We start from the raw sequence: 20,935 nt of genomic DNA on the forward strand, positions 1-20,935 counted from the left end.
TGAATCTGATTGAACATCTCTGGAGAGATCTGAAAATGGCTGTGCACCGACGCTCCCCATCCAACCTGATGGAGGTTGAGAGGTGCTGCAAAGATGAAAAGACCAAACTGCCCAAAGATAGGTGCACCAAGCTTGTGGCATCATATTCAAGATGACCTGAGGCTGTAATTGCTGCCAAAGGTGCAATCAACAAAGTGTTGAGCAAAGGATGTGAATACTTATGTACATGTGATTTCTTAGTTTTTATTTTTATTAAATTTGCAACAAAAAAAAAACTCTTTCATGTTGTTATTATGGGGTGTTGTGAGTAGGTTTTTCAGGGAAAAATTAATTTACTCCATTTTGAAATAAGGCTGTAACATAACAAAATGAGGAAAAAGTGAAGCACTGTGAATACTTTCTGGATGTACTGTACATTTGAGATGCAAGCCCAGATTGGATCTGTTTACTTGTAAAAAAAACAAAAAACAAAAAAAACATTCTCGACTCCACTCCACTGTGAAGCAGAGAGTAGTGATGCAAAATGCTAAACTTGCACTTTGCACAATTTCTCCAATCACAGCCACAGAAGCCTATAATTTGTTCTAGGTTGTTTTGGTGGCTTTCCTCACTCATACCCTTCTTCCACAGCCACCTCAGAATTGCCTCCTTCAGACAAAGTTACCACATAGTACTGTACTATTTTTTTTTTTTTTCTTAAAGAATGATGCAGATTAAGTCCAAAACATATTCAGGGACTTGGAAATCTTCGTGTATCCATTCCCCCACTTGTCTGAAGTAACCTTACAATAAAAATGATTATTTACAGGTGTTATACCAGATCATTCCAATACTTATGCAACCCATTATCTTGGCTGTGGGGTTTTTATTTAATTTATATAAAGTTCTAGAGATTTGCTTTGAGTTTCAGTTTAAGTTGAGTTTTTTTTTTTTTTTTTTTTTTTTGAAATTTTAATATTGAGAACCCTGAATTAGTTTTTGTATTTGAAAATGCATCAACAAATTAAATGTATAAAATCCCAAGTGGTTGAATACTTTTTCAAGGCACCGTATGCTTTGCGGCTAAATATGACACCAATGTCAGTTGTGCGTTCCCAGAAATAACTGATAATATCTCCAATAAAATATACATTACCAGAAATATGTGGGACGGCTTCAACAACACCGACTGGGACATCTTTGAGAATGTGGACCTGGATGTGTTTACAGACAGTGTACTGTGTTACATTAAGAACTGTGTACAACCCCTGGCAAAAATTATGGAATCACCGGCCTCGGAGGATGTTCATTCAGTTGTTTAATTTTGTAGAAAAAAGCAGATCACAGACATGACACAAAACTAAAGTCATTTCAAATGGCAACTTTCTGGCTTTAAGAAACACTATAAGAAATCAGGAAAAAAAAATTGTGGCAGTCAGTAACAGTTACTTTTTTAGACCAAGCAGAGGCAAAAAAATATGGAATCACTCAATTCTGAGGAAAAAATTATGGAATCATGAAAAACAAAAGAACGCACCAACACATCACTAGTATTTTGTTGCACCACCTCTGGCTTTTATAACAGCTTGCAGTCTCTGAGGCATGGACTTAATGAGTGACAAACAGTACTCTTCATCAATTTGGCTCCAACTTTCTCTGATTGCTGTTGCCAGATCAGCTTTGCAGGTTGGAGCCTTGTCATGGACCATTTTCTTCAACTTCCACCAAAGATTTTCAATTGGATTAAGATCCGGACTATTTGCAGGCCATGACATTGACTCTATGTGTCTTTTTGCAAGGAATGTTTTCACAGTTTTTGCTCTATGGCAAGATGCATTATCATCTTGAAAAATGATTTCATCATCCCCAAACATCCTTTCAATTGATGGGATAAGAAAAGTGTCCAAAATATCAACGTAAACTTGTGCATTTATTGATGATGTAATGACAGCCATCTACCCAGTGTCTTTACCTGACATGCAGCCCCATATCATCAATGACTGTGGAAATTTACATGTTCTCTTCAGGCAGTCATCTTTATAAATCTCATTGGAATGGCACCAAACAAAAGTTCCAGCATCATCACCTTGCCCAATGCAGATTCGAGATTCATCACTGAATATGACTTTCATCCAGTCATCCACAGTCCACGACTGCTTTTCCTTAGCCCATTGTAACCTTGTTTTTTTTCTGTTTAGGTGTTAGTGATGGCTTTCATTTAGCTTTTCTGTACGTAAATTCCATTTCCTTTAGGCGGTTTCTTACAGTTCGGTCACAGACGTTGACTCCAGTTTCCTCCCATTCGTTCCTCATTTGTTTTGTTGTGCATTTTCGATTTTTGAGACATATTGCTTTAAGTTTTCTGTCTTGACGCTTTGATGTCTTCCTTGGTCTACCAGTATGTTTGCCTTTAACAACCTTCCCATGTTGTTTGTATTTGGTCCAGAGTTTAGACACAGCTGACTGTGAACAACCAACATCTTTTGCAACATTGCGTGATGATTTACCCTCTTTTAAGAGTTTGAAATCCTCTCCTTTGCTTCAACTGACATCTCTCGTGTTGGAGCCATGATTCATGTCAGTCCACTTGGTGCAACAGCTCTCCAAGGTGTGATCACTCCTTTTTAGATGCAGACTAATGAGCAGATGTGATTTGATGCAGGTGTTAGTTTTGGGGATGAAAATTTACAGGGTGATTCCATAATTTGTTCCTCAGAATTGAGTGAGTCCATATTTTTTTCCCTCTGCTTGGTCTAAAAAAGTAACCACAATTTTTTTTCCTGATTTCTTATAGTGTTTCTTAAAGCCAGAAAGTTGCCATTTGAAATGACTTTAGTTTTGTGTCATGTCTGTGATCTGCTTTTTTTCTACAAAATTAAACAACTGAATGAACATCCTCTGAGGCCGGTGATTCTATAATTTTTGCCAGGGGTTGTAGACACGGTCACAGAGGAGAAATGCATCCGGGTCTACCCCAATCAGAAACCCTGGATGGGAGGTGAAACAGCTGCTGACGGAGAGAAACTCCACCTTCAAAGCTGGTGATGGGGCTCTCTACAGCACAGCCCACGCCAACCTAAAGAGAGTCATCGGGAGGGCCAAGGAGGACTTCAGGAGGAGGACCGATGACCACCTGGACAGCAACAACAGCAGGGAGGCATGAATGGTGGTCCAGCGCCTCACCAACTACAAACCTGGCATCAGAGATGCTGAAGGTGATGCCCCGTTGGCAGAAGAGTTAAATCTCTTCATTGCTTGCTTCGAGACTGTGGTACCAAGAGCAGCCACATCACTGCCAACAGCTGGGAGTAACTTTATGGTGGGGCAGCGTGAGGTGTGGCACAGGCTGACGGGATTCAACCCATGCAAAGCAACGGGCACCGACGCCGTCTCCAGCCGGGTGCTGAAATACTGTGCAGACCAGCTTGCCAGGATTTTCACCAAAATCTTCAACCGGTCCCTGACACAGTCTGCTGTCCCGTCATACATGAAGACCTCCACCACAGTCCCCCTACCCAAGAAATCCCACATAACAAGCCTCAATGACTACCGGCCTTTTGCACTCACACTGGTGGTGATGAAGTGTTTTGAAAAAGTGGTTAAGTTCAATTAATTTTCATTTATATAGTGCCAAAGCACAACAAAGTTGCCTCAAGGCGCTTCACACAACTAAGGTCTAACCGTACCAACCCCTAGAGCAAGCACACAGGCAAGAGTGGTAAGGAAAAACACCCTCTGATGAATTGAGGAAAAAACCTCAAGCAGGCCAGACTCAAAGGGGTGACCATCTGCTTGGGCCCTGCTACTGACACAATTGGCAAAATGAATATACAGGAAATTTTGGGCATCCATGCCGATGCACAAGACAGGAGGGTTGCAGAAGAAGACACCACTCCCATCTCTAGATGGAGCCACACCTCAAACAGAGAGAGAGAGAGAGAGAGAGAAAAAAACAGAATCAGGCATCAGAAAAACAAGTACAGTATAATGTGTCAGCATTAAGCAACAAGAAAAACAAAAGAAATACTAACGTGACTTTAGATAAAGTTGAAGCTGTGACCTGCTCTGTTTACTAATAAAATTAATTTAAAAGAGTAAAAAGCATAGTAACATACTATGCCAGTATGCTAGCCATACGAAAGGGAAATTAAGTGCGTCTTAAGTCTGGACTTGAAAGTCTGACTACTTTATTGATGCAGGGAGATCATTCCACAAAACAGGGGCATGATAAGAGAAAGCTCTGTGACCCGCAGACTTTTTATTCACCCTGGGGACACAAAGTACCCTGAGAATGCAGAGCGCGGGCCGGTACGTAAGGTTTAAACAGGTCAGCTAAGTAGGGAGGTGCTAGTGTGTGTAGAGTTTGAAATATTAACCTATTTTTGGATCAATGTGATTACGTTGAGGCGGCACAGTGACTTAGTGGTTAGTACGTCTCACAGTGAGAAGATCATGGGATTGATTCCCACCTGTGGCCTTTCTGTCTGCAGTTTGCGTGGGTTCTCTCCGGGTGCTCCGAATTCATCCCACATCCAAAGACATGCAGATTAGGTGGGTTGGAAACTTCAACTTGTCCGTAGGTGTGCATGCGGGTGTGAATGTGTTTGTTTGTCTGTATGTGTCCCTGAGACAGACTGAAGGCCTGTCTGGGGTGAACCCCGTCTCATTCCCTAGGACTGCTGGGACAAACTCCACCTCCACCCCCCCCCCCCCCCCCCCCCGACCCTTAATTGGAGTAAGCAGTTGAAGATGTGTGAGTATTAGATCCAAAATTCTATCATCTCAACAGTGTTGTAGACAAATATAGATCCTTAAAAGCAGAATTTATGAAAGTGTAGCAAAAATTAAAAAATAAATCCCTTTATACCCCACAGGGTTAACAATCTCAGTTTGATTATTTTTTTTTTCTCTTGAAAACTATGGGCAGTTATAAAATGGGTCGGTAAAGAAAGTAAAACTGTAATCCTTACTTTAATCCAAACGTCACACACTGCGATATCCTCTTTGCACAATAAGCATGAACGTCCATCCTAGTCCTAAAATTCCACAACCTTTACGGTAATGTAAACGGTAAATGAACTGCATTTATATTGCGCTTTTAAATCTGCATCAGACACTCAAAGCACTTTACAATGATGCCTCACATTCACCCATTCACACAGACACACTCACACACTGATATCATGGTGCTGCCATACAAGGCGCTCACTACACACCAGGAGCAACTCGGTGATTAAGGACCTTGCCCAAGGGGCCCATAGTGATTTTCCGGTCAGGCTGGGGTTTGAACTGAGGTTCCTCTGGTCTAAAGCCCAACTCTTAACCACGAGACCATCACCTCCACATAACGTATGTGAAGCTGCAATTCCACTTTAGTGCTAAAAAAAAATTATGCAAAATTGCTTCCTGGGAAAATGAAAACAAGCCAAAAATATCTTCACAAAATCTGTGAAGACCTGTAAAGGTAGCCAACAAAACAAAATGAATTTATTACTGCTTACCTGAGAGCTTCAGCTTTCCCACTCATGAACTGTACACAGTTCACTTCTCTCGTCTGGTAACCGATCTGAAGGTTCCAGAACCGTCCACCTGGGCGGTTCTGACGATTCCTGTTCCTCTTCTTCTTGATGAGTTCACTGGTCTCCAGATTCTTCATTTTACCCCTTTCCCGCAACTTTTGTCTGACTCGCTCTCTTCTTTTGCCTTTTTTCTCCTTGTTTTTGGTCTTTTTCTGTTGTGGTCTGTCGGCTTGCAGAGATGGTCTATCTTTATCTGGTTGCTGCTTTGGTTTGCCCAGTTTATTGATGGGTCTAGTTGGTGTGTTTCCATCACTGGACAATTTATCTCCTTTTCTGAACCTTTTACCTCCATATGAGGGCACGATGACCCCCTCTCTAGATTGTTTGTCATCATCTCTGGATGGTTTATTGGCCTCTTTGTAAAGTTTGTCACTAACCTGAGATTGCTTTTTAAGCCCTTTGGGCACTATTTCACCCTCCCTGGAAACTTCATCACTTTCTGTTGGTGGGTTTTCTCTTTTTCTGAGGTGTTTACCAGTTTGTCTGGTTTGCTGTAGCGGTGGCATAGAGCAGGAACTCCAGGGTCCCACTCTGAGGCTGTAGAGACTCTCCTCTTCTTCACACAGAACTGGCTGGCATGTTTGGAACTCAGACAGGTTTGGGCAAACTGCTCCACCAAATAATGGTGGAGCCAGGACAACACGAATCCGGTACTGTAGACCCATTCCACATGTTTTAGAACAAGAAGACCATGGACTGAGCTCGGACACTACACAGTCCTGTGGACAGGGTATAAGACATGCCTGCTCCAGGCGTGGTTTAGGCTCAAAGTATTCACAGATTGCATCCTCAGCAGGCTCACCGTTTCTTTTCTGAACACAGGCCACCTCACGGGTCTGGATGCCTTCTTCTCCCTTGGTGCATACAGCAGAGCGCTGCATACCAGCACTGCGCATTGATCTTGGGACACACTGGTTCCAGGCACCCAGCTGCCAGTCGTATAGTTCCTTGTGCCAGTCACACACTCGGAAACAGTTCTGCTGGTTATCCGGCTGCACCAGTTGGCCACAATTTGTGTGCAAAGTAGTCCAGCCTTCAACATGGGCACACCACACTGCCCTGCTCTGGCTGCCACCAGGCCCACATTCATTGCCCATACAGCGCCCCCAAGGACCTGCAAGGATGGTGGAAGACAAGACGGAGATTAGGGAAAGTTGAAATGACCAAAATCAGCATTTCTTTTGTACTTTGTCACTGAGCAATGCTTTCATAATGAACAATGTTGGCAGACAGTGACCTGAATTGCGGTGGAAGACCTGCTCACCGGTCATGTAGACAACATACAGCCTCAAGCATGAAGATGTTGAGTGAGAGGGATGTTGAATGAGTGCAAGGATTTAAAATTGCTTTGTTTCATGGTCATTTCCATTTTGAGAAACACGATTAGACAAGCAGGAGATTTTAAAGCAGTGGTGGCTGTGATGGACAGGTCAGTAAAAGAACCCAGAATACAAAAGGTTTAAAGTCAGCACAAAATCAAGGATACTATTTAGAGGTAAACCTGCTTGTAAAGACAACAGCAATACTTTGTCCTGTTGTGTAATATTCACAATATAGATATCAAGAGTGTAAGCAAAAATGTTTTGACAGCAACATGCATTTTTACCTCCGCCAAGCAGGTTATGTTTCCGGTCGCGTTTGGTTGTTTGTTTGTTTGTCTGTTTGTCAGCAGGATAACTCAAAGTTTTGAATGGATTTTGATGAAATTTTGTGGAGTGGTTGGAATTGACAAGAGGAACAAGTGATTAAATTTTAGTGGTGATCCGGATCACTATGCTAATGCGTTAGCATGTCTAAGGCATTTTCAATGTTAAAAGTTAGCATTAAGCAGTTGCAGCTGTCATCACGTTCAGGTGCATTTGTTTTCAAATTGTAATATTTCTTACATTTATTTTTGTTTATATATTAATAATCTAATGATTATTATATACAATTTTAGAGAAAGAAACAAAAAGAAATAAATCACTGTGCCAAGGAGGGAATCTCTTTAGGGTCATAAATGTTAAAAGCTTCATAATAAATTCAATTTTGTCTCTTATTTGTTTTTGTCTATAAGCACATGCAATATCAATGTCAGTACTCAGATGACAGTAGCTTCTGGGAAAGGTGCAAGTTGCAATAAACTGTGATGCCAAGCGCTAAGGATACATGCTATCCAGTCACAGCAGATGAAACTTTTTTTTACTACTGAGCAAACATCATTGTTAGACTTTTTTAGGTTCAATGATTCCACGGCGTGTAGATGTTATGGCGTCAGTGACCCCATGGCCTTCGCGGAGGTTTGCACTCTTTGAGTGCTTCTAGTTATTATATAGATTATTATCCATACTTCTCAGTATTGTGAATGCACCTGTAGAGGATTTATACAAGTATAGTTCCAGGTTTGGCCAAACACAGATGTGTTTAAAAGTGTTAAAGCTTTCCCAAACAGCAAATGGATCCGGGCCGGATGTAGTCCAACATCCGGTACCTATCCTGAAAACAGATCCAGTCCAGACAGTTTTAGCACCGCTGGCCCAGATCCGGCACGGCTCCACTTTACATTTCTGGAACAGATCTGATCCAGATCTGAACCGGATCTGCAAAAGACCAGCCGTTTACAGCCCATATCTGGCACGGAGCTGGGACAGATGTGGTCCGCATCACGGAACCATGGCAGGAACATTGAGTTAACATAACGATAAGCGATTTTATCGGCACTTGAACAGAAACTATCCATTAGCGGTTATAAACTCAGGGCTGTGAAAACTCTGCGAATTTGTGGGATGCACGGATTTCATCATGGGATCAATAAAAAACTGCTTTGCGATAAGCATTTTAAAAACCTCAGTGATGATCACAATTACACGAGTACACACTAACACCCCCCCCCCCCATGATGAAATCCACGCATCCCACGGAGTTTTCACAGCCCTGAGTTTATAACCGCTAATGGTTAGTTTCTGCCGAATACAGATAAAATTGTTTATTGCTATGCTAACCCCATGTTCCTACCACGGTGCCATGATACGGACCACATCTGTCCCAGATCTGTGCCAGATACAGGCTGTAAACGGTTGGTCTTTTGCGGATCCGGTTCAGATCTGGTCCGGATCTGTTCCAGAACTGTAATGTGGAGCTGTGCCGGATCTGGGCCAGGGTGCAAAAATTGTCTGGACCGGATCCGTTTTCAGGAATGGTACCGGATGTTGGACTACATCCGGCCCGGATCCATTTGCTGTCTGGGTTGTTGCACTACATCCAGTGAACTGTCACTCATCCACAACAACAGCAACGTATACGAGGTCTGTTAGAAAAGTATCGTACCTTTTTATTTTTTGCAAAAACCTGATGGATTTGAATCACGTGTGCTTGCATGAGCCAACCTTGAACCTTCGTGCGCATGCGTGAACTTTTTCACGCCTGTTGATTGCGTCATTTCCTGGTAAGCAGCGTTTGTGTGACGACGTGCTGTGCGCTCGGCAGATTTTCACTTCAAGGAAAAAGACGGAACGACCGGAGCAGCGCCGCATCAAATTTTGCCAGAAACTGGGCGACAGCCAGGTGGAAACCATTCGGATGATTCAGACGGCTTTCAGTGACGATCCTGTGGGCATCAAACAGATTAAGGAGTGGTACAACCAGTTTAAAGACGTCTGCACAATGGTGGAGAGCGAGCCACACTCCGGTCGGCCATCAACATGCTGAAATGACCAGATCATTTCCAAAGTGAACGCTGTGGTGATGCAGGACCGTCGTGTGACTATCCGAGAAATTGCAGAAGAAGTGGACATCAGCACTTTTTCGGTACATTCCACTGTGACAGAAGATTTGCCCATGAAAGAGTGGCGGTGAAATTCATGCTGCTGCTGACGGCGCAGCAAAAGCGCCTCCGTGTTGGAGTCTCACAGGACATGCTGTGACATGCCCAGCTCTTCCACAATTTCTCGGTTAGTCACACGACTGAAAAGTCATCGAAAGCCGTCTGAATCGTCCGAATGGTTTCCACCTGGCTGTCGCCCAGTTTCTGGCAAAATTTTATGCGGCGCTGCTCCAGTCATTCCGTCTTGTTCCTTGAAATGAAAATCCGCCGAGCGCACAGCACACGTCCCACACAAAGGCTGCTTACCAGAAAATGATGCAATGGACAGGCATGCAAAAGTTCACTCATCAATCAATCAATCAATTTTATTTATATAGCGCCAAATCACAACAAACAGTTGCCCCAAGGCGCTTTATTGTAAGGCAAGGCCATACAATAATTACGTAAAAACCCCAATGGTCAAAACGACCCCCTGTGAGCAAGCACTTCGCTACAGTGGGAAGGAAAAACTCCCTTTTAACAGGAAGAAACCTTCAGCAGAACCAGGCTCAGGGAGGGGCAGTCTTCTGCTGGGACTGGTTGGGGCTGAGAGGAGAGAATCAGGAAAAAGACATGCTGTGGAGGGGAGCAGAGATCAATCACTAATGATTAAATGCAGAGTGGTGCATACACAGCAAAAAGAGAAAGAAACACTCAGTGCATTATGGGAACCCCCCAGCAGTCTAAGTCTATAGCAGCATAACTAAGGGATGGGTCAGGGTCACCTGATCCAGCCCTAACTATAAGCTTTAGGAAAAAGGAAAGTTTTAAGCCTAATCTTGAAAGTAGAGAGGGTGTCTGTCTCCCTGATCGGAATTGGGAGCTGGTTCCACAGGAGAGGAGCCTGAAAGCTGAAGGCTCTGCCTCCCATTCTACTCTTACAAACCCTAGGAACTACAAGTAAGCCTGCAGTCTGAGAGCGAAGCGCTCTATTGGGGTGATATGGTACTATGAGGTCCCTAAGATAAGATGAGACCTGATTATTCAAAACCTTATAAGTAAGAAGAAGAATTTTAAATTCTATTCTAGAATTAACAGGAAGCCAATGAAGAGAGGCCAATATGGGTGAGATATGCTCTCTCCTTCTAGACTCATGCACACGAAGGTTCAAGGTTGGCTCATGCAAGCACACGTGATTCAAATCCATCAGGTTTTTGAAAAAAATAAAAAAGGTCAGATACTTTTCTAACACACCGTATACCATCATTCATCCTGTACGGTTTAAGAACACCGGGCGGTCCCCCCCTAAAAATTGGTCCGCCCTGGCTTCACTGCACATGCGTCATTTCTGAGCATCAGCAGCAATTAACCAATTTCTTAACCAATAAGTAGCAATAACCAGCGATTAACCAATTTTACCTAATTTCTTTTTTTTGAGAAAAAAAGTGCAGGTCATTTGAGAATCTAATATGGCAGCCAGGTGGGGTCACAGGGGTCAAAATTTTAAAATGCTCCAATCATATAGCAAGCTATACCACATTATGAGTCTGATCACAAAGATTCCAAAAAGGTATAATTTGGACTATCTATGACTGAATGTTATGGAGTTGTGGGGGTAAAACAGCAAGAATGGTGACAAAGGTCACTTTCAGTTTGTACAGGGGTCAAAAGTTAAAGTTGCTCCAATCTTTGTAAAATGTGATGCAAACTATTGGTTGAGTTAATAGGGTTTTAAAAAGGAATAGTTTGCACCATGTGTCATGCTCAGTTGTCACAATACAGGGTAACATACATGTCACATGCCATAGAATCCAATGTACGTCAACATTGTTTGACATGTACTTTGCAAACCAAACATTCAACACAGTCAAAATTATTCCATGTATTAATCCTATTAGCTCAACCAATAATTTGCACCACCTTTTACCAAAATTGGAGCAAGTTTAACTTTTGACTCCTGTACAAACTGAAAGTAGCCTTTGTCACCGTTCTTGCTGTTTTTACCCCATAACTCCATAACATTTAGTCATAGATAGTCCAAACTATACCTTTTTGGAATCTTTGTGATCAGACACATACCAGGGTATAGCTTTCAATGACTGGAGCATTTTTAAGTTTTGACCCCTGTGTAATTTTTCATTGACCCCTACCTGGCCGCCATATTGGATTTTCAAGTGACCCGCACTTTTTTCTCAAACACTGATTTATGAAGAATATTCATGCCAAATCTGATGCTTGTATCACCAAGTGAAGGATTGTTTCAGTTATCTGCTGCACTATTGGGTGTAGAGAGTCAGACTCAGACACATGCACAGTGAAGGCAGGGTGGGCCAGTTTTGAGAAGGGACCGCTCTGTCTGTGACACCAGTAATCTTTGCAGATCAAGATTCCATAAACTCTCACAAACGAACACTTCAACCTCACAACAGATGAAGTTAACCTTCTAAGGTAGATGGACATGCCGGCATTTTGCTATTTTCTATTAATAAATCACAGTTGGAACAGCACCGAGACTTCATTCAACCACTTCTTTAAACTACAAACTGTAGGCTTTAAAATGATCCCTCCCACTAGCCGTATAGATATGCCTCACAGCCAAGCCCAGAGGCTGGAGAACATCACATGGGTCTGTCTCCTCCTCCTTTCAGTAGAGCTATGGTGGTCACTGTGTGCTGCAGACAGTTGCTCATGTTCTACTGACAGAACTTTGGAAGCAATACCTGCAGTCTCAACAAAAATAGGAAGAACCTTTTCATCTACTGGAAAACACTTTCATTGTCACTCAGTCTTTTACAAAAGGAATTCCACATGGAAACCCACATACTTTTTTCATAAGAGATGATGATATATTGTCTTTTATCTGATGAGAAGGTACCAATCATTTTATTCACAGCCCTTCCTGGATAAATTCAACCATTGACTGGTCTTTGGCCACCAAATGGCGTCTTTGTATCTTTGTGTGCATTTGTTTAAGCCCTGGTGCCTGTAGTGGACCCTCTCCAGGCAGCTCACATCTCATTGTTTGTGGAATCACGATTTGGTTGGCTCTTTTTAACAGTCCATTTTGTTCTGTGTGAAGTTCTCTGTTACTGGCCCAGGAATGCTCCTCACATATTGTGGCCAGCCGGCCCTGATGTAGTGTCTGACAACCTACACGGAATCATCCTTTGCAGTCTCTGTTTTACTACATTCGAGTACTATTTTATGTCGCTCATATTTTTCAGTGGCATCAACATACTGTTTCCACTCAATGTGGTGACATCCACTCCAGACTTGATCAGACATCAGGCACAATCAGATTCTTACCTGGAATGTCCTCTGCAACAGGACTGAACATCATGAGACAGATGAGGAGTAAGTGTCATCTCAAAGGGGTTTTGTCAAATTCTCTATGATAGTCAATAGTTTGCAAGTCTACAGACCACAGAAAAACAGATAAAAGTTGTCTGATACCCAAACATTGGTGAGACATTGTTTTTCTATCTGAGCATTTATCTTTTCTTCTTCACGAAGTGGACAAGAGCAATAAGCCCGAGAGTACCTCCATGGTTCTGCAATAGTACACCACCAAGGCCATAACTGCATGCAGTCAGTACCTACTATACTGGGCAATTTTGGGTCAAAATACTGGAGTATTGATGCAGAAGATACTAGTGATTTTCTGCTGTGGTCCCCATCAGGGGCGGATCTACTGGGGTGGCATGGGGTGGCAACTGCCACCCTAAAAATAGCTCTTGCCACCCCAGTTGCCACCCCAATCAGAAGTGGGTGACATTTTTTCAAAAAAGGGCCCTCGCGAATGACTTTAACTGGCGAAAACTTTGCTCTCTGAGCGCCCTTGAATGCAGCACAAGCTGTGCTTCGCGCTCTCCCTGCCCCCCCCGTTGTGACGCCGAACTTTCCCCAAAAGACACGACGACACGCCAGCACACACGGCTGCCAGGAAAACTTTGCAGAGAACGAAATATAAAATTGATACATTCACCAAGTACTTTATAAATTAATAAACAATGAGGAATAAGTTTTCAGTGGTATTTTTATTAGGGCGGAACCTCTTGTTTCCCTCGTCGTTTCAGGTGAACTGAAAACAAGGACGAACGTCAACACTGGTCACATCAGCCGGCAAAACTTTCTTTGTAGCTAGACTTCAGCTTTACTCGTGTCTCCCATAGATATTAGGGATGTTTCGTCATGGTGAGGACAGGAAGAGAAATGGTGTTGGGGTCATTTTAAAGGAAGAGTATGTTAATAGTGTGTTGGAGGTTATGCGAGTGTCTGACAGGGTGATTAGTGTGAAGTTGGAAATTGAAGGGGTGATGATGAATATCATCAGTGCATATGCCCCACAGGTAGGTTGTGAGATGAAGGAGAAAGAAGATTTCTGGAGTGTGTTAGATTAGGTGGTGGAGAGTGTGCCCAAGCATGAAAGAGTGGTGATAGGAGCAGACTTCAATGGGCATGTTGGTGAAGGGAACAGAGGTGATGAGGAAGTAATGGGTAGATATGGTATCAAGGATAGGAATGGGGAAGGACAGATGGTAGTTGATTTTGCAAAAAGGATGGAAATGGCTGTGGTGAATACCTACTTTAAGAAAAGGGAGGAGCACAGGTAACATAAGAGTGGAGGAAGGTGCACACAGGTGGAATACATTCTTTATAGGAGATGCAAACTAAAAGAAATCAGAGACTGTAAGGTGGTAGCAGGAGAGAGTGTCACTAGACAGCATAGGATGGTTGTTTGTAGGATGAATTTAGAGGTAAAGAAGAAGAAGAGAGTGAGAGCTCAACAAAGGATCAGATGGTGGAAGCTGAAGGAGGAAGACTGTTGTGTGAAATTCAGCGAGCAGGTGAGAGAAGCACTGGTTGGAGGGGAAGCAATTTTGGACAACTGGAAAAGTACTGCAGATGTGGTGAGGGAGACAGCGAGGACAGTACTGGGTATGACATCTGGACAGTGGAAGGAAGACAAGGAGACTTGGTGGTGGAATGAAGAGGTCCAGGAAAGCATAAGGAGAAAGAGGTTGGCGAAAAAGTTTTGGGATAGTCGGAGAGATGAAGAAAGTAGACAGGAGTACAAGGAGATGCGGCGTAAGGCGAGAAGAGAAGTGGCAAAAGCAAAGGAAAAGGCATATTGCGAGCTGTACAAGACGTTGAATAGTAAGGAAGGAGAAAAGGACTTGTACCGATTGGCCAGACAAAGGGACAGAGCTGGAAAGGATGTGCAGCAGGTTAGGGTGGTAAAAGATGCACATGGTAATGTGCTGACAAGTGAGGAGTGTGTGCTGGGAAGGTGGAGGGAATATTTTGAAGAGTTGATGAATAAAGAAAATGAGCGAGAGAAAAGGCTGGATGATGTGGTGAGAGTAAATCAGGAAGTAAAAGAGATTAGCAAGGAAGAAGTGAGGGCTGCTATGAAGAGGATGAAGAGTTGGTCCAGATGACATTCCAATGGAGGCAGGGAAATGTCTAGGAGAGATGGCAGTAGAGTTTCTAACCAGATTGTTTAATAAAATCTTGGAAAGTGAGAGGATGCCTGAGGAGCGGAGACGAAGAGTGCTGGTTCCTATTTTCAAGAACAAGGGTGATGTGCAGAGCTGCAGTAACTACAGAGGCATAAAGCTGATCAGCCACAGCATGAAGTTATGGGAAAGAGTAGTAGAAGCTAGGCTTAGAAAACAGGTGAAGATCTGTGAGCAGCAATATGGTTTCATGCCGAGAAAGAGCACTACAGATGCAATGTTTGCTGTGAGAATACTGTTGGAAAAGTACAGAGAAGGACAGAAAGAGTTACATTGTGTGTTTGTGGACTTAGAAAAGGCTTATGATAGGGTGCCAAGAGAAGAGTTGTGGCATTGTATGAGGAAGTCTGGAGTGGCAGAGAAGTATGTTAGTGTAGTGGAGGACATGTACAAGAATAGTGTGACATTACACCAAGGATCAGCTCTGAGTACTTTCTTGTTTGCAGTGGTGATGGACAGGTTGACAGATGAGATCAGACAGGAGTCCCCATGGACTATGATGTTTGCAGATGACATTGTGATCTGTAGTGAGAGTAGAGAGCAAGTTGAGTCTAGTCTGGAGAAGTGGAGATATGCTTTGGAGAGAAGGGGAATGAAAGTCAGTAGAAGCAAGACTGAGTACATGTGTATGAATGAGAGGGAGCCCAGTGGAATAGTGCTGTTACAAGGAGTAGAAGTGGTGAAAGTAGATGAGTTTAAATATTTGGGGTCAACTGTTCAAAGTAATGGAGAGTGTGGTAGAGAGGTGAAGAAGAGAGTGCAGGCAGGGTGGAGTGGGTGGAGAAAGGTGGCAGAAGTGATTTGTGACCGAAGAATATCAGCAAGAGTGAAGGGGAAAGTTTACAAAACAGTAGTGAGACCAGCTATGTTGTACGGTTTAGAGACGGTGGCACTAACAACAAGACAGGAGGCAGAGCTGGAGGTGGCAGAGCTGAAGATGTTGAGATTCTCTTTGGGAGTGACAAGAATGGACAAGGTTAGGAATGAACATATCAGAGGGACAGCTCAGGTGGGATGGTTTGGAGAAAAAGTCAGAGAGGCGAGATTGAGATGGTTTGGACATGTGCAGAGGAGGGACCCAGGGTATATAGGGAGAAGGATGCTGAGGATGGAGCCACCAGGCAGGAGGAGAAGAGGGAGACCAAAGAGGAGGTTCATGGATGTGCTGAGAGAGGACATGCAGGTGGTTGGTGTGACAGAGGAAGATACAGAGGACAGGGTGAGATGGCAACGATTGATCTGCTGTGGCGACCCCTAACGGGAACAGCCGAAAGACAAAGAAGAAGATTGGAAACAAGAGAAGAGGGTGTGAGCAGAAGACCGAAGGATGGACAGAGGACAGAGTACAGAAGGATGAGCAGAGGACAAGCGCTGATAAACACACCCTTGAGGTGTGTTTCTGTGAGTCTTCAGCTCAGGTAAGACTCTACAGCTTCTCTGCTGTCATTTGATTAAATATGTTGTTTTCTACTATAGTGGTGCAGCTTAGCTAAAGGGCAATTCTATGGTAACGGAATTACAACAGCAGCAAAATCTGGACATACTGCATCTAACGACTACAGATTAGGTTAGATTGTAATTCCGTTTCCGTGGAATTGCCCTAAAATTTCCATAACAATCATTCAGTTTGTGATAAAAGCATGAAATTTGGCACAAATATTCTAAATTAACTAATATTTATTTTCAGATATGGAGGCATCCTGGAGCTGACCTCTAATGAGCTACAGGGGTCAATAAAGAATTACACAGGGGTCAAACTTTAACAATGCTCCAATCATATTGAAAAGTATACCACATTATTTATCTGATTACACAGCTTCCAAAAAGGTATAGTTTGGACTATCTATGACTGAATGTTCAGGAGTTATGGGGTAAAAACAGCAAATATGGTGACAAAGGTCAGTTTCAGTTTGTACAGGGGTCAAACGTTAAACTTGCTCCAATTTTGGTAAAAAATTATGCAAATTCTTGGTTTAGTTAATAGTATTTTAAAAAGGAATAGTTTGCACCATCTGTCACGCTAAGTTATCATGTTACGAGGTAACATATGTCACATGTCATAGAATCCAATGGACGTCAACCTTGTTTGACCTTTGCTTTGGAGACCAAGCATTCGACATAGTCAAAACTATTCCATTTATTAATCCTATTCACTCAACCAATAATTTGCATCACTTTTTACCAAAACTGAAGTAACTTTAACTTTTCACCCTTGAACAAACTGAAACTGACCTTTCTCACCATTTTTGCTGTTTTTACCCCATAACTCCAGAACATTCAGTCACAGACAGTCCAAACTATACATTTTTGGAATCCTTATGATCACACAAATAGTGTGGTATAGTTTCCAACATGATTGGAGAATTTTTATATTTTGACCCCTGTGTAATTCTTTATTGACCCCTGTAGCTCATTAGAGGTCACCTCCAGGATGTCTCCATATCTGAAAATAAACATCAGTTAATTTAGAAGCCACATTTCATGCTTTTATCACAAACTGAACAATTGTTTTGGTTATCTGCTGCACTACTACAGCAATGTTCATTTTGTGATCATGAAAACACAATTTACAGATCTATGACGCCCATTGGAGCGCTTGAAATTACCATTACACTCACGCATTTTTTACACACATTGTTTATAGTTTTTTCTATATCGGTCTGCAAAAATGTTGTTTTAACGTTACATGAAAATTGGTCCGTGGCGCAAAAAAGCTTGCGGGCCGCTGCTCTAGGCTATATGAAACTTGGACTCGTGACGCTATAATCCAGATTCCTGACCTATAATAGCATAATACATAAACATTACATTGCCACCCCACATAATAGTGCCTGTCCCTGCTTGCCACCCCATGAATTTATCTCTAGATTCGCCCCTGGTCCCCATATCCATGATGCACTGGTTTTCAAAAGTTCATTAGGGTTGACAGGTTCAAGATGGGTGATATCTACCATATCTGTGAGTGTTCTTCCATCTTAGCTCCAAACACCAAGATGTCCACGTAGACAACTGTGCCCTTCTGGCATCTTTCTCTGGAATATCTCTGGTGCAGATGGAATTCCAAATGAGTTTCTTCTGAAGCAATATCGGCCTTTTAGAGTTATGATTGGTGTCATTTTTGAGCTTTCTTCATCTAAGGCTATGTGCCAGAACCTACAAGCTGCACCCAAGTTGTGTATACTGAGCTCCTATGGAACCTATGGAGGATGCTGTCAGTGGTGGGCAGTATGAACTTCTCTCTTTGGACACTTTGTCTGGTTTTCATGCAGATCTGGCAACTCTGGCATTGGTTACATTGTGTTATTCTCACAGCTCTGACACTGGTCTAACGCCCGCATCCTTCAACCATTAGCAAAGCGGAAGTGTGAGTGCATTATGTGGGGGCTGGTCAGATTTGATAGAAATGACAGCAGTGGGCGAGGCCACATGGCCCACACATGATGAGCTGGAGAAACAAGCAAATGACCTGGCTGAGAGGATGAGTTGCTGCGTGTCAAGGAGGTATAGCCTCATCCGCTGGGCATGGAGGCTCTGGGATGCAGGTCGCAGACAGCAGAGCAACAAAATGTGCAAAAGGACCTCCCATATAGACTCCATCAGGAAAAAGGCACAGCAGAGGATGTACTTCCTCAGACAGCTCAGGAAGTTCAACCTGCCCCAGGAACTGCTTCTACACATCCATCATCCAGTCTGTCCTGTGCATCTCCATCTCTGATTGGTTTCTCTCTGCCTCCAAACATGACAGGCACAGACTTCAATCAACTGTCAGGACTGCAGAAAAACGTCATTGGAGCCAGCCTGTCCTCCATCCAGGACTGAGACCGGTCCAGGACCAGGAAGCAGTCTTGGAAAAGTACCTGAAAGTGATGCTTGAGTGAAAGTACAAGTATCTTAGCATAAAATTACTTTGGTAAAAGTTAAAGTCTCCTTTAAAATATTACTTGAGTAAAAGTCTTAAAGTATCTGACATTTACTGCACTTAATTTCTCATATAAAATGCACTTTAGTAAAAGTAAAATCCAAAACAAGTGGAGAGTGAAACAGCGACATGAAAAGAAAGTCAGTGTGGTGTCTGGAGAAACCAGGAGGGGGCCTCAGCCCCTATCAAAGGCTGGATCCACCTCTGACGGAGCAGTTGGTGTTGGTGACAGGATGAGTGAGCAACATGTGGATGTTTATAGTTGTAAATAACTTGCCGTTCTTTTTCCTGGAAGACCCACACACACTGTTCTGTTAAACACAACAGCCAGGCTCTTGTGAACCAGAACAGTAATTTATACAGTTGTATGTAAAAGTTTTGGCACCCCTGAAGATTTCCATGATTTTCCTTTATAAATCATTGGTTGTTTGAATCAGCAATTTCAGTTAAATATCATATAGCAGACGAATACACTGATATTTGAGAAGTGAAATAAAGTTTATAGGATTTACAGAAAGTGTGCAATAATTCTTGAAACAAAATTAGGCAGGTGCATAAATTTTGGCACCCAGCAGAAAAAAATACATCAATATTTAGTCGATCCTCCTTTTGCAGAAATAACAGGCTCTAAACCCTTCCTATAGCTTCCAGTGAAAGTCTGGATTCTGGGTGAAGCTATTTTGGACCATTCTTCTTTACAAAACATCTCAGGTTTGTTAGTTTCCGAGCATGGACAGCCACTTAAAATCACACCACAGATTTTCAATAATATTCAGCTCTGAGGACTGAGATGGCCATTCCAGAATGTTGTACTTGTTCTTCTGCATGAATGTCTTAGAAGATTTTGAGCAGTGTTTAGGGTCGTCGTCTTGTTGAAAGCCAGATAAATTTTTCGAATGGTTTCTAGGTGCCAGTCTCTAACAGCTTCTGAAAAAATTCTGATGGAAAAAAAGTCCTTTTCATTCCGCCATTTCCAGACAATGAAAATCCGACGAGGGGGCGGGACCACTCCTTCCACAAGGAGTGCTCACAGGCGAATGACGTCACCGACAGGCGTGGAAAAACTCACGCATGCGCATGAGGGTTCAAGCGTGTCTGACGTAAGTGGCTGATGGTTTTCAAAGTTATCTGGACAGCTAGTCCGCTAATGGACTAGCTGTCCATTAGCTTTGATAATTAGCGGTTAGCGGATTAGCGGAACTGTGCCCACCACTGGGTATTTTCAATATGACTGGAGCATTTTTCAATTTTTATTTTGAAAAAATGGCTGCAATGGGTGGCATATTGAACATTCATGATGGCCCTATAACCAGTTTTAGGTAACACTTTACTTGAAGGTATCGTCATAATAGTGACATGACACTGTCATAACTGTTACATGACACAGTCATGAATGTGTCATAAACATTTATGACTGCTGTCACTAAGTGTCATTCAGTTTTTATAATGACAAGTTGACATTTTTGGCAACTTGTCAATTTGTCATTATAAAAACTGAATGACACTTAATGACAGCAGTCATAAACACTTTTGACATTGACATAATGTTTATGACACCTTCATGACTGTGTCATGTAACAGTTATGACAGTGTCATGTCACTATTATGACAATACCTTCAAGTAAAGTGTTACCCAGTTTTATTTGGAATACCTTGGGCTATATGTGTACCAAATTCTATGCTTTTAATTGTTATACAACCTCAATTCCAATGTTGGGATGTTGTGTGAAATGTAAATAAAAAAAGAATGCAATGATTTGCAAATCCTCTTCAATCTATATTCATTTGAATACACCACAAAAACAAGATATTCAATGTTCAAACTGATAGGCTTTATTGTTTTTATGCAAATATTTGCTCATTTTGAAATGGATGGCTGCAACACATTTCAAAAAAAAGCTGGGACAGTGGGAACAGTGCTCAAAGAACACCTGTTTGGAACATTCCACAGGTGAACAGGTTAAATGGAAATAAGTGAGTGTCATGATTGGGTATAAAAGGAGGATCCCCTAAAGACTCAGCTGTTCACAAGCAAAGATGTGGCGAGGATCACCACTTTATGAACACGTGCGTGAAAAAATAGCCCAACAGTTTAAGAACAATATTTCTCAACGTTCATTTGCAAAGAATTTAGGGATTCCATCATCTATAGTCCATA

The 20,935-nt window shown here is 42.4% G+C and overlaps 1 protein-coding gene across 1 annotated transcript in view; it reads right to left on the reverse strand.

Moving 5' to 3' along the window:
* Positions 1-20,935, reverse strand: part of LOC117501852 (thrombospondin type-1 domain-containing protein 7A-like) — a 316,378-nt gene that overhangs the window by 256,489 nt on the left and 38,954 nt on the right. The window contains exon 2 of the mRNA XM_034160813.1: positions 5,481-6,672. Coding sequence (XP_034016704.1) covers positions 5,481-6,672 — 1,192 coding nt within the window. The remainder of the gene's footprint in view (positions 1-5,480; positions 6,673-20,935) is intronic.

This window comes from Thalassophryne amazonica, chromosome 20 (assembly GCF_902500255.1).
Source record: "Thalassophryne amazonica chromosome 20, fThaAma1.1, whole genome shotgun sequence".
NCBI classification, from domain to species: Eukaryota; Metazoa; Chordata; class Actinopteri; order Batrachoidiformes; family Batrachoididae; genus Thalassophryne; species Thalassophryne amazonica.